This window comes from Canis aureus, chromosome 12, assembly GCF_053574225.1.
Source record: "Canis aureus isolate CA01 chromosome 12, VMU_Caureus_v.1.0, whole genome shotgun sequence".
NCBI lineage: Eukaryota > Metazoa > Chordata > Mammalia > Carnivora > Canidae > Canis > Canis aureus.
In genome coordinates, this window is record NC_135622.1 from 28,428,153 (window position 1) to 28,440,567 (window position 12,415).

The window sequence follows — 12,415 nt, forward strand, 5'->3', positions numbered from 1 at the left end:
GGAAACCTAGTACGGGGGCCTGTCACCTAATGTCAGGCTTGCAAAGCTTTTGCACATCACGGCCCATTAATCGCAAAGCATGATGGTTCTCAGAGTCTGCAAAAATCAATACCTACATAGGAGTAACAGTGGTTTCCTTGAAATGATATTGTATCCAAGCATTATTTTTCACATCTCCCTGCAGCTTTGACCATAATAAAACTTTGAAAGTTCCCCAAAGAATTTAGAATTTTTAGGTTGCTCTTCTGTCTTGGCAGAACTCTTGGCAGAACTTCTGAACTCACACAGCAATCTGATAGCTACAGGGCCACAAAACTAAATTCTATTAAACCATGTCCCATGAAACCAGCAGTATAGGTCCTAGGAAATCGGTACTTGAAAATATATTAATAAATTGTTTCTCAGAGATGATCTATGGAATTTGTCTACTTTGACAGCTTTATCGCACTGGTATTTGATTCATGGATAACCTTAAATCAATAAAAATTGTAACATAATTTAGCATAAGCTTTTGTCTTGGCTTGGAGTAACATGGGGGCCCTGTTTTACCCCATAGTCACCTAGAATTCTGTGGATGCTAAGTGTTCTTGAGCCCTTGGAGTGTCCAGATAATGCAAGCCTATTTCTACCGTCAGCCTCAGAAAATATAACTGTAGTAAGTCTTTGGGGTAAAAAACTCAATATTATCAATTCCTGTGGGTTATACAAAGTATAACCTTATCTGCCCCAGAGACTCTTCCTTTGGTACGGAGTGGATTAGCCAGACCCCGCTATCCCCCCAATCCCACACTTCTCTGAAGTTACCTAGGAGTCGGATGACATTTGGGTGGTTGAAGTCTTTCATGCACGCTGCCTCACTGAGAAACTCCTCAATCTCTCGCTGAGAAAAGTTGTCCACTAAAAGAAAAGATGGAAAATGGTAGGCACCAATAATTTACTCAGTGAAAGGGAAAGGTAAGAGCAATTTTGTTCTCTAAAAGTAAAATCAGGAAAAGGCAAAACTACAGCAACAGGAAACAGACAAGTGGGCGGGGAGGAATGGACAGGTGGCACACAGATGTTAGGGCAGTGGAACTTCTGTATGATACTGTGATGGTGCATATAGGCTGCTGTACTTGTCAAAACCTATAGAAGGTTCAGTACACGGTGAATGTTAAATGTAAGTTATAGACTTCAGTTAATAATGTATCACATAGGTACATCATTTGGAAAAAATCCACCACACTGAGGTACCTGGGTGGCTCAGTGGTTGAGCATCTCCCTTTGACTCAGGTTGTGATCCCAGGGTTCTGGGATTGAGTCTCACAACAGGCTCCCTGCAGGGAGCTTGCTTCTCCCTCTGCCTATATCACTGCCTCTCTCTGTCTCTCATGAATAAATAAATAAAATCTTTAAAATAAAAATCCACCACACTGATGAAAGACTTTAAAGATAGTGAAGACTGTGAAGAGAAAGGGTGGAGCTCTGTATTTTCTGCCCAATTTTTCTATAAGCCTAAAACTCCACTAAAAATTAAAGTATAATAGTTAAAAAAAAAAACAAAAACCCTGAGAGTCAAATGCAACTGATCTGTTGCAATTATTTTTGCCTCAAAAAAGGGAAAGAACACATGCTTTTTCTCTATCTTGCAAGGCTGGTTGCTCAATCATGCCTTGTGAACTGGACAGACTTTCCCAACTTCCACACCATACCATTTTGGGGATTAAGCCAACTTGAGAGAGATAACTAAAATCCTGTATTATGTTAAGTGATGTAAACCACATGAGGTAAGTACTGTGTGATTCCACTTTTCTGAGGGACTTAGGGTAGTTAAATTCACAGAGACAGAAAGGAGGATGGTGGTAGCCAGGGGCAAGCAGGGGCAGGGGAGATGGGAAGTTGTTGAATGCATCTGGAGTTTCAGTTTTGCAAGATGAAAAAAGTTCTGGAGGTGGATGGTGGTGATGGTTGCACAACAAGGTGAATGTCCTTAATGCCACTGGACTGTACTCTTAAAAATGGTTAGGATGGTACATTTTATATGTATTTTCCTACAATTAAAAACAAAGAAAAACAAACATAAAGCCAGGCATGCCTTAGGGAATTTGCTTTAACCTAGTAAGTTTTCCCTGAAATCACGGTGAGTGCATCTAGCAGTGTCCATACATTCTGTGGGCTTTGTATACATTCACCTTTCTATTAAAACAAATTTAAGAAAAAGAAAAAAAAAAACAATTATATAGACCTGCAAAATGGCCTGCTACCTTTGTCCTCACCTATTATTTTTGCTAAGACAACTAGGTGTGTGGAAACTGCCTGCAAACTCCTCCAATCCTCTGCACTCCTTCCCCCACCTCTCCCCAAGTGACCAACATGCCAGGCAAACGTGCACCAGCCAGGGATGCAGAGGCCAGAGACAACTCTTTCAATCTTTGATAATGAGCACAGATGCAATTCATATGCAAGTTATTCTAATTCAGTCAAAGAAGAGCATAGTCAAAGCCAGAGAGGAAACAGATTTCAGGCCTAGCCCCCTTACAAGGCTCCCTAAACCTTCCACTCAGTAATTGGGGACAATGGAAGGAGACTGTACATGGACCAGATTCAAATAAAATAATGCAAGGGGCAGGAACGGCGCTGGATGTGGCTCAGCACCCGGACTTGGCTCTGTACCAGCTTCAGCTCCGGTGACTAACTGCAGGTGTCTTGGTTTCCAGGGAATAATACTTGAATCTACTTCCTAGTCGCACTGATTTCCTCTTCCTGTTTTCCTGATGAAATATAGGAATGACTATTATGTCCTTTGGCACACAGGGAGTATTACATAAGTATTGGCCATTATATAGACATAGAAAGCTTTGGAAAACAGAAGGCACCAGCCCCTCTGACTGGTTGGTTATTAAGATTCCTTTTTGTCACTGAATTAAAATTTCACCCTCCAGTTCTGTTTAAAAAGTCTCACTACATCCTTGTAATTTAATTTATGTTTCAATGCCCAGGAAATAATGAATTCAAATTTTAGGAAGAAACCAATTTTACTCCTTAATCAGAAATAATATTGGATATATACAGGGGGTAAATGAGGAAGCATTGTTAAAGACATTAACAAATGAAGCACCAAATAATCTCTCTCTATATGAATTGTGAAGATACGTAAAATGCCAAACAATCACGGTCTATTCTGTGGGTGCCCAGCTGGACACCTGAAGAATAAAGCTTACACAGTCCTGCATCCCCAGGCCTTGGAAATGTACTTCCTAGGGAAGAGCATGAGGGCAATTGCTGTCATGTTCCGTCACTGCAGCCTGGTCAATGCATGGTGATAAAAAAGTCCACCACAACCTTCTGCCTTTTAAGCTATTTGACCTCTGAGCCTAGGTCCCTTATCTAGATAGACAACTGCACAGAGTGCCCTAACAAGCATCTGTCTTTGTCAAGACTGTAATTCATTCTCCTTCATACTGTCACCAAAGTGAACTTTCTAGAATGTGATCTGCTTTTATTCCTCACTTGCTTTAGACTCTTACTGGTGCTCTCCTGCTCACGGGATAAAAACAGATTCTTGGTGATGACTTATAAGGCCTGGCTGCAGGCTCTCTTCTCAGCTTGCTTGGAGGTGGCAGCTTGAGATCACTGCTCTTCACATGCCCTTGACCCATCAATATGTCTTCTCTCTTGGAGAAATTTACCTTCCAGGCAGCCCACAGCTTCCTGGGGACTATGCAATCATCCTCAAGTGAGGAAGTGATCCCACCGAGTTGGCCAGATCAGCCAAACCAACCCTGGGGGGGTCAGAGGCTGCCACCAGGTTGGCCCTGTCTCAGAAATTCATGCTTTACTTTGGAGTCATTTGCTCTATTAGATGAGAGTGAGGGGAAGAGGGAGAGGGTCCAGAGAGAGAGAGAGAGAGAAAGATACAGTGAGGAAGGTGTGGTATAGATAACAAATATAACTGCCTTGAGTATAAGAATATATGAAGAGCTCCTGATGGTCACTTTCCCTCTGTGACCGTAGTGTTCTGGATGTGGCCCTCCGACACATCAGTGACTGAGATCATGACACAGGAACCCCAGCATTGGCCTTACAGAGTACAAGGTCACTGAAGCAACTGCCCATACCCACTGGAAGGTATTTCATCAGTGATAACTCACACTTCATGGTCTTCACGGCTACTTTCTGAGAGGTCCCATCTTGCTCCTTTAGATTTCCTTCCATCACAGACCCAAACTCTCCTGGAAAGTAAGACATCATCTATATAGATTGTGCGGAATTTTCCCCCACCACAGAAACACTACAGTTCCCAGCTGCTGTTTTTATGTGGCCTGAGAGTGACCCATACATGGCAGCGGGGCAGAGCCTGCTGGGGCCACCCACATTGGCAAACCAGGAACACAAGCCATGCACTAGCTTCCTGCTTGTCACAAGCTTGGTTGGATCATGCTCGGCTTAGCTTGTCATTTTATTAGGAATTATAGCCAATCCAAGACACTTACAGAGCAACATGGAACATGTTATTGACATTTATAAAGTAGAAATACTATTATCATTCATCCTACCATCAGTTTGACAAATTAAATATGTATCTTTACTTTTGTTCCTATTTAATAATTAGGAAAGGGCCCAAAACAGTAAGCTTAAGAACTAGAGATAATTAGAGTATATAAGAAACCAACCAATAAATCGCATGTTTTTCAATGAAGGAAGGGAATTAATATTTTTTAAGGGCCTATTGCATGTGCAAGGCACTGTAGAGGCCCTTTTCATATGCCAAATCTGAGTTTCAAAAACCAGTATTTACACATTTACTTTTTCAATTTAGTAAGTTATAAAATAGAACTGTTTGTCTTGTAACTTAAAGTCACAAGATGGTATTTTACATAATAAATACGTATTTAAAAAATACTGTAAACTACATACCTTCACCCAGGATTTTTCCAAGAATTAATAGATTCCTGTCAATCACAACATCTTCTAGTTTATTTTGCAGTTCCTCGCTGACTCCCAAGCTACGCACTATAAAGGAGTGAGAGTATGTATAAGAGCTGTCAGTATGCTCCCTTTCATTTGAATAGAATTAAAATTATATATACAGTTCTATGAAAGAGTTAAACATTTTCTTCATTTCATACCCGTGGCTCTCCTCACAAAAAGCCTATAATAAATGATCACAATTCTACTCTGATTAAAATGAGTAAAATGGATTCTTCAGTTCAAGATTAATTTCTGAAGGATTATTAAAATCAGAACCATGTTTCTCTTCCCACTATGCAGTAGCAGCAGCCAGCAAGCAGATTCCTGCAGGTTGGCAGAGTGGGGGTTTGGGGGGAGGTTGCCTTGATTTAAAGGAGGAAGAAAGATAGTCAAGGAGGCACTTTCTGGTGGAGTATTTGCTATTTTGTCCCTAACTATAATATAAAAAAGAGCCATGGGGTTACCTCCCCTGTCCCATGCCAGCAAAGGAGCCACAGAAACTATAGGAAACATTGAAAGAACTAGCTATTGTTCTACCTATAGTATATGGAACCTCATTATAATGATATAACAAGTGCTAAATTGGGCACCTGGGTGGCTCAGTAGGTTAAAGCATTTGTCTTCTGCTCAGGTTGTGATCTTGGGATCCTGGGACTGAGCCCTACAATGGGGCTCCTGCTCAGCAGGGAGTCTGCTTCTTTCTCTCCCCTGCTTGTGCTCTCTATCTCAAATAAATAAAATCTTTAAAAAAAAGTGCTAAATTGAGGACTCAGGGGGTGGGGGAGTGGAAAATAAGATCTTCTATCTATAAGGTATCAGTATGCAGCACCAACAGTAAGTGTTACCAAGAAGAGGAATTAACCATCAATAACTCTTTGGCAAATGATTCAGTTTGCTCCATAGTTAAGGCATGAACAAAGCCTTTGAAAGAAAAAAATGTAGGTAATTAGGAAAGACACATTAGTTCTTAGAGAAAAAATTTCACCCAAATGGTCCTCTAATAAAGGAAAGAAATTGGTCTCAATGAAGAATTTTTTTTAAATATAAGAACAGATATCTAAAAGTCAAAACTTGTAAACTAGAAAAGTAAAAAAAAAAAAAAACAAAAAACATTCTACCTCAAACGAGTTTTTGTTTTCATAGCACCTAGTATTCTATCATAGTTATATTTGTTTTTTGTTGTTGTTTTGTTTTTGGCAAATATCCAGAAGCTTGAATTTGATAAATATTTGGACATACGTTTTACACTATTTCTTTATTAATCAAGAACACAGCTGTCTGTTTATTCTCACTCTTCACACTAGAAGGCTCCAGTTCGATTCCTCAAAACTCAAACCATAATTGTTATAAAGTATGCTGGCAAATTGTTCTGAGTTGGTTGCCACAAAAAAGCAGGAAATAAGTTCAGAGATATGTCAACTGCTTTGCTGTTTTCTTTAAATCTCTGACCTCTAACCACATCTTCTGCTATCACTGTGATGAGTTCCTGTTTGCGGTGTTAGGAGTCTTGAACCCTGGCCACTTCACCTCAAGGCCCGCTCTAGATTTCCAGTAAACCAGCCACCAGGGAAGCATATGGTTAGGTATGACTATCTACTTGCTGGTTTCTGAAGACTTTTTGCATGTTAAAAATAACCATTCTTTGACTCCTTTGGCTTTTGTTAGAAACCTGTCAATTAACTTGTTCTTTCTTTGCTCTTAACTACTTTAGCTTTTATCAGAAAAAGGAAATGAAAGTTAACTTACAGGTAAGTTCAATGGCTCGCCGACAGAAGGACTTCTTTGCTATATAATTGACAACTAATTCGGAGTCCTCCTCTGTGAAGGCGTTCCTGGGTGAATAAAAATAAAGACATCTTATATTATTAAAAAAGGGCTCCCTGAACAGGTGCTGATTCTACAAGAATGTCACCAAACCACTGTCTGTTCAAACGCCTCTTTTATGACAAAGGCATTTCCCATTGGGAGAAATAGTTTTCTTTCCCTAGCTCTATTTCAGGCTTACTTGGTGAAATCAAAACAACTCTGTCCAAGTACTATCAAAAACACAGAATAGGGGCATCTGAGTGGCTCAGTCGGTTAAGTATCTGCCTTCGGTTAAGTCATCTTGGAGTCCTGGGATGGAGCCCCACATGGGGCTCCTTGCTCAGTTGAGGAGCCTGCTTCTCCCTCTCCCTCTGCCCCTTCCCCTGTTCATGCACTTCATCTCTTAAATGAATAAATAAAATCTTAAAAAAAAAAAAAAAAAAGAACACAGAACAACTGAGAAGTTCCCAATGGCCAAAGCTGTAACAGTCTGAGCAATAAAATAAACTAGTATTGGATTATAATCCAAAGTATAAAATGAATATCCACGAGTCCATACTACTATGATATGATTGAATGCATAAATGAGGTGTAGAGACAAAGTTTTGTAGAAGAACCCTAAATATTTTATGTGGATACTATGCCCTTCAAGGGTGAAGGAAGTAGAACTCCTCATCCTGGTAAGTGTGGGCTATGCTTGTTGACTTGTTTCCAAAGAGTACACTAAGGAAACGGAGAAAAATAACTATGTCCTATTTAAGTGACAGAACTGATGCCAGAACCCAGCATCATATCTTCTAGTCTAGTGTCTTCCCCTCGTATGCCAGGCTCCCTGCCACCACAGGGTTTTTGCATGTACTGTTCTTTCTGGCTATAATCCTCTTCCTTTTGTCTTTCACATAATGAATACCTGCCCCTTTTTAGATGTTAGTTCAGATCACTTCTGCAGGGAAACCTTTTTTGACTTTCTTAATGCAGTCAAATTCTCCCATCATACACTCTCACATTTCCCTTTATAAAATAAAGGATTTAACAGTTGCCATTTTATATTTATTTGTGATTACTGCGTGATTCTCCATTAACTGTAAGCACTCAGAAAGCAGGAGCAGTGCTTGCTTTGGTTCAGTCTTGTACCCAGGCTATCACCTAGGGGGCCTTCAATACATTTTACTGAGCTATCTTACAACTTTTGCAGAGGTTCTCTGTACCTGTTTCACAGTGAGCCACACCTTGACTCTGGGGTGCATTTCAGTCAACTCTATGTTCAGGATTTAGATCAGATTTTGTCATTTCTTTAAAACAGTCAGAATCTACATACTAAGATATAATAATGATAAGGATAGAGTTAGTAAGTACTGAAGGTACCCAACCCTTAAGACTAGGATGGGCACAAATAAAGGGTAGTCTACCCTCCACTCTCAAGCCCCCCTCCATGGCAATGGAAAGTCCTGGAGTGGAACATTATAGTAGCATTCCTAAGATGTAGCAATGAACAAAAGTTGCTCAGCTCCCTCCAAAACAGAGTCACTCACTTTCCCTCACTCTGTCCCATTCTAGGCTGTCAACAACCTGCCTTTTACAGAATTCTTCCTCTGTCCCACGAGTGGTAAACTGGATTTCGTGGAAATTCAAATTCACTACAGAGGCACTGGAGTAGAAAACTGAGTCAGAAACAAATTTGCATACATACCCTTCTTTTCCTAGCTTGCCTTCACGTGCCTGCCCATTTTTGTTGATACTGGACTACTGCTATAAAAGTCAGATGTATAGAAAATCAGAACAAGAACTTCTTTTACACTTGAGTGTGAAAATATAAAGTTTTTCTCTATTAGAAAACTAACTGATCACTACAGAAAATGTATAAAATATAGCAAAAAAAGAAAACGTAGAATCGTCCACACTTATCCAGAATTGCTGATGCTTTGGTGAACTTCCTTCCAGCATTTTTATCTGTATATGTTTGGTTTTTTTAAAAAAAGATTTTATTTATTTATTTGAAAGAGAGAGAGAGAGAGAGCACAAGCAAGGGAGAGGGTCAGAGGGAGAAGCAGACTCCCCGCTGAGCAGGGAGCTTCACATGGGGCTCGATCCCAGGACCCTGGGATCATGACCTGAGCTGAAGGCAGCTGCCTGACTGACTGAGCCACCCAGGTACCTCATTTCATCTGTTTTTTTAAAAAAGAATTAGCATCATTTTGAAGTCTTCCAACTAAAATCCTCATTTTATGGCAAGTAAGTTTGAATACTGAAGGCCTATTAATGCTCTCCTCCATAAATGAGCCCCTTTTAAGGCCAGCTTTCACTGCTGGCTGCCTCTGTAGGACTGGCCTAGGCAAGGAAACTGCCTGCCCCTAGGATGGACATAAGACAGGGCACCCAGCTGGGCACAACATGAGGAGCTGAGCCAGCAGGAGAGGCATTATGAGTTGGCATAACAAGCACATGATAACCCTAGGCAAAACATTTGAAGCTGGGACACTTACCCAAACTTTGTCTCCTGGATTCTTTTTCTGATGACCAGAGAAATATATAAAACTAATCCAATCAAAACAAATCCACAAAAGCAGCCAAGGATGATGAGCACAGGATCTGTATTGCCAGGTGCTGGGGTTGACGAGGGGGCAAAATCTACCCAGCCTAGTAAAATACCAACAGAATCAATAATTGAAAACATTTCTTTGAGATCTAGAATACATAAGACATGTTGGCTTGTAATAGGGAAAGAAGACAGTCAAAAGCTCTAGAACTTAGTCCTTTTATATTTTGTGATCAACATACGCAGGCAGTCCTCATTCTGATGGTGCAAGCAGGGACCATGCACAGTGATTCTAATAATCACTGGGTGACTTCACATCAGTTATGAATGTGTAAGGAATTGAAAAACATGGTAAAACTCATATTTACTCATATTTAAGACACTAGAAATATTGAGAATAAAAAATTGCATTTCTTTGTAAAATACTGATCCAGAGTGATTTGAATAGTACTTCTGTTCTTCTGGTCACATAACTTATGATATAGCAAGAATATATTTTCTATGCCCTGGAGAATTCTCATACTCCTTTCTGGGTTTGGATTCATTCCCAACATTTTACCCTTTATGTTTTCAATGTTGTGTTTTCAATGTTGTGAGAGTTCCTTTATATGAAGATTTTTGCTAGTTTAACTTCCTCGGGGCCATCTTCTTTCTGGCATAGCCACTTCGCTCACGTAAAGTCACCTTCACCGTGTTCCCTGGCTGCAGAGCTAGTCAATCAAATGGCAGCAGTGTTTGACTGCTGGTCAGTTGTGTCTTCCATAACTCCACATTCAATTCAAATTTCACTTCAACACTTACACTCTTCCTTTCTTTCCTGCACTTTCTTTGCTGCACTTTATCTTTGTTCACGGACTCTCTCTTTCAGTAACTTATTTTTATAAAGTCTTGTGTGGTGTGTTCCTGGGAGATAAGGAGGCAACATGGCTAGAGGTCTTACTAGATGCCTCTGAATAAGTTATTCAAATCACATGCATCTAGTAAGAGCAGTATCCAGCCACCGAGAGACTTCGAAACAACTGATAAGTCTAGCCATGAACACAATGCGCATCTGTTATTTATTTACATAGTGGTTTGTGGACTAGACAGCTAGAGGCGAAGTTTACACTTCACACAATTACTCACAGATAATACCTGATGGTAACTCAAGTTCGGACCACGTGATTGGGAAACTAGTATTATTTAACCAAATTGTGGTAGCTGAAATGTATGTATGTTGGAATCATGCAAAGCAAGGATTGCCGGAATAGCCCAGCTTTGTAGAATGTTTGAGTTTGTTATGTATAAAGGTGAAAGCTCTGTCTTCTTAAAGTCTGATTTTTTTTTTTAACCTGTGCCCTTAGAAGCAGAATCTTATCACCTCTGAATTTCTACCAGGTAGACACACCTTGCTTGCCACCACCAGTTACTACTACCACACAGCCCATGGGCTGCAGGAACTGTAAAATGGTTCCATTTCAGCATGTTTGAAGGTCACTAAAACACACAGACAGGCACTCAATGACTCACTCCCAAGTGCTGTCTGGTACAGGTACAAAAATCATATTTGGCAAGAACTTGTAAATACAAAAATCACATCAATAGAGATGCCTGTGGCATGGAGTTTATGACAGCAGTTTAATGGGGGAGTGAGAGTCAGAAAAGGTGGATCCATTGGACTACAGAAGCAAGTACAGTGTTTGGGGCCACGGGGGCACCATGGTGGCACCTTGCCAGAGGACACTCCAACAACACACAGAAGGCAGCACACAGGCTTGACCACTTAGCTCAGTGAGCCCAATGCCGTGTAAGGACAGCTTTGGTAGGCAATGATTCGTGTTCTGTACCAATTGATCACGAAAGACATTACCAAAGCTTGAGTGATTAATATCACAGGAAGCTTAAAACACAGGAAACAAACACTAGCACATAAATAAACAGAGCCCATTAAGAGTTCTACGGATGAGCCTCACTGCCTATCTATGTACACGGTCATGTAGACATCATTTAAACTAACCTCAGTAGGCCAAGTCCAATTTGGTATTCTGAAAGGACTAATAATCTTTGTCGCAACTTAATCCCATCAGTAGTAATGGTAGTGGGAGGACTCACAGGTCTCAGTGCTCTGGGGAGTGGTATATGAGAAAACTATCTTTATCACTGCAAAAATTTCCTTCGGTCTTTGTATATCATTCTTTTTTTTTTTTTTTAAGATTTTTTAATTTATTCATGATAGACATAGAGAGAGAGAGAGAGAGAGAGAGAGAGAGGCAGAGACACATGCAGAGGGAGGAGCAGGCTCCATGCAGGGAGCCCGACACGGGACTCGATCCCGAGTCTCCAGGATCATGCCCTGGGCTGAAGGCGGCTCTAAACTGCTGAGCCACCCGGGCTGCCCTTTGTTTATCATTCTTAACACCAGATGCCCCTGCCAACGGGTCACTGTTGCAATCAGAGCACCGCCCAGACTGACACATTCTATCAGCTGATAAGGAACCTGGCTCTCACCGTGTGGGGGGATGAACATTTTCACTGGGTCACTGAACGGCCCGACGCCCCCTTTGGTGATGGCAGCAATCCTCACTGTGCATGTCGCGTTGTGGACTTGAACAGAAATTTGAGCACGGCTGCCATTCTGGCCAACTTCTTCAGACAGCTCTTTCTGGGGGCAGAAAAGAAAGGAAGGGAGATGAAATTCTGAGGTGCCAAGGGGACGTCGCCTGCTTGCCCACAATTCTTCTGAGGGAAGTCGTCCCACCCACATCCCAGGGAGCAGCAGCTGTGGTTCCACCGCATCCCTTCCTTACTCAGGCCATAGTTAACCAAAAGGTGGGCAGGGATGCAGAATGAGCTTACAGCAACCTCAGGCCTTGGAGCCTGGGCCAACTAAGGCTATGAGGGCATGGCACTAAGAATGGTCAGTAAAGAATCCCCTGGAAGGGAAGAGCATGCAGCAGAGGCAGCTGGATGGCAAGAGTTAGGCTTAGGGTTAATGCCCCCCCTAGAGATCTCTGCCCTCAGAAACACCACAGTATAAAGCCCAAGAGCCACACTGTACCTTGACATTGACTGCCTGCCAACTTTCCTGGAACCCACAGGCATGGGCTCCTGTTCTTTGCAATGATAAAAGTTTTGACTAAAATC

General features: G+C 41.3%; 1 protein-coding gene across 1 annotated transcript in view; it reads right to left on the reverse strand.

The window, feature by feature from the left end:
* Nucleotides 1-12,415, reverse strand: part of MERTK (MER proto-oncogene, tyrosine kinase) — a 111,864-nt gene that overhangs the window by 18,231 nt on the left and 81,218 nt on the right. Inside the window, exons 9-14 of the mRNA XM_077843310.1 lie at nucleotides 11,780-11,933; nucleotides 9,240-9,393; nucleotides 6,697-6,782; nucleotides 4,897-4,992; nucleotides 4,131-4,211; nucleotides 805-897 (exon numbers count right to left, since the gene is read on the reverse strand). Coding sequence (XP_077699436.1) covers nucleotides 805-897; nucleotides 4,131-4,211; nucleotides 4,897-4,992; nucleotides 6,697-6,782; nucleotides 9,240-9,393; nucleotides 11,780-11,933 — 664 coding nt within the window. The remainder of the gene's footprint in view (nucleotides 1-804; nucleotides 898-4,130; nucleotides 4,212-4,896; nucleotides 4,993-6,696; nucleotides 6,783-9,239; nucleotides 9,394-11,779; nucleotides 11,934-12,415) is intronic.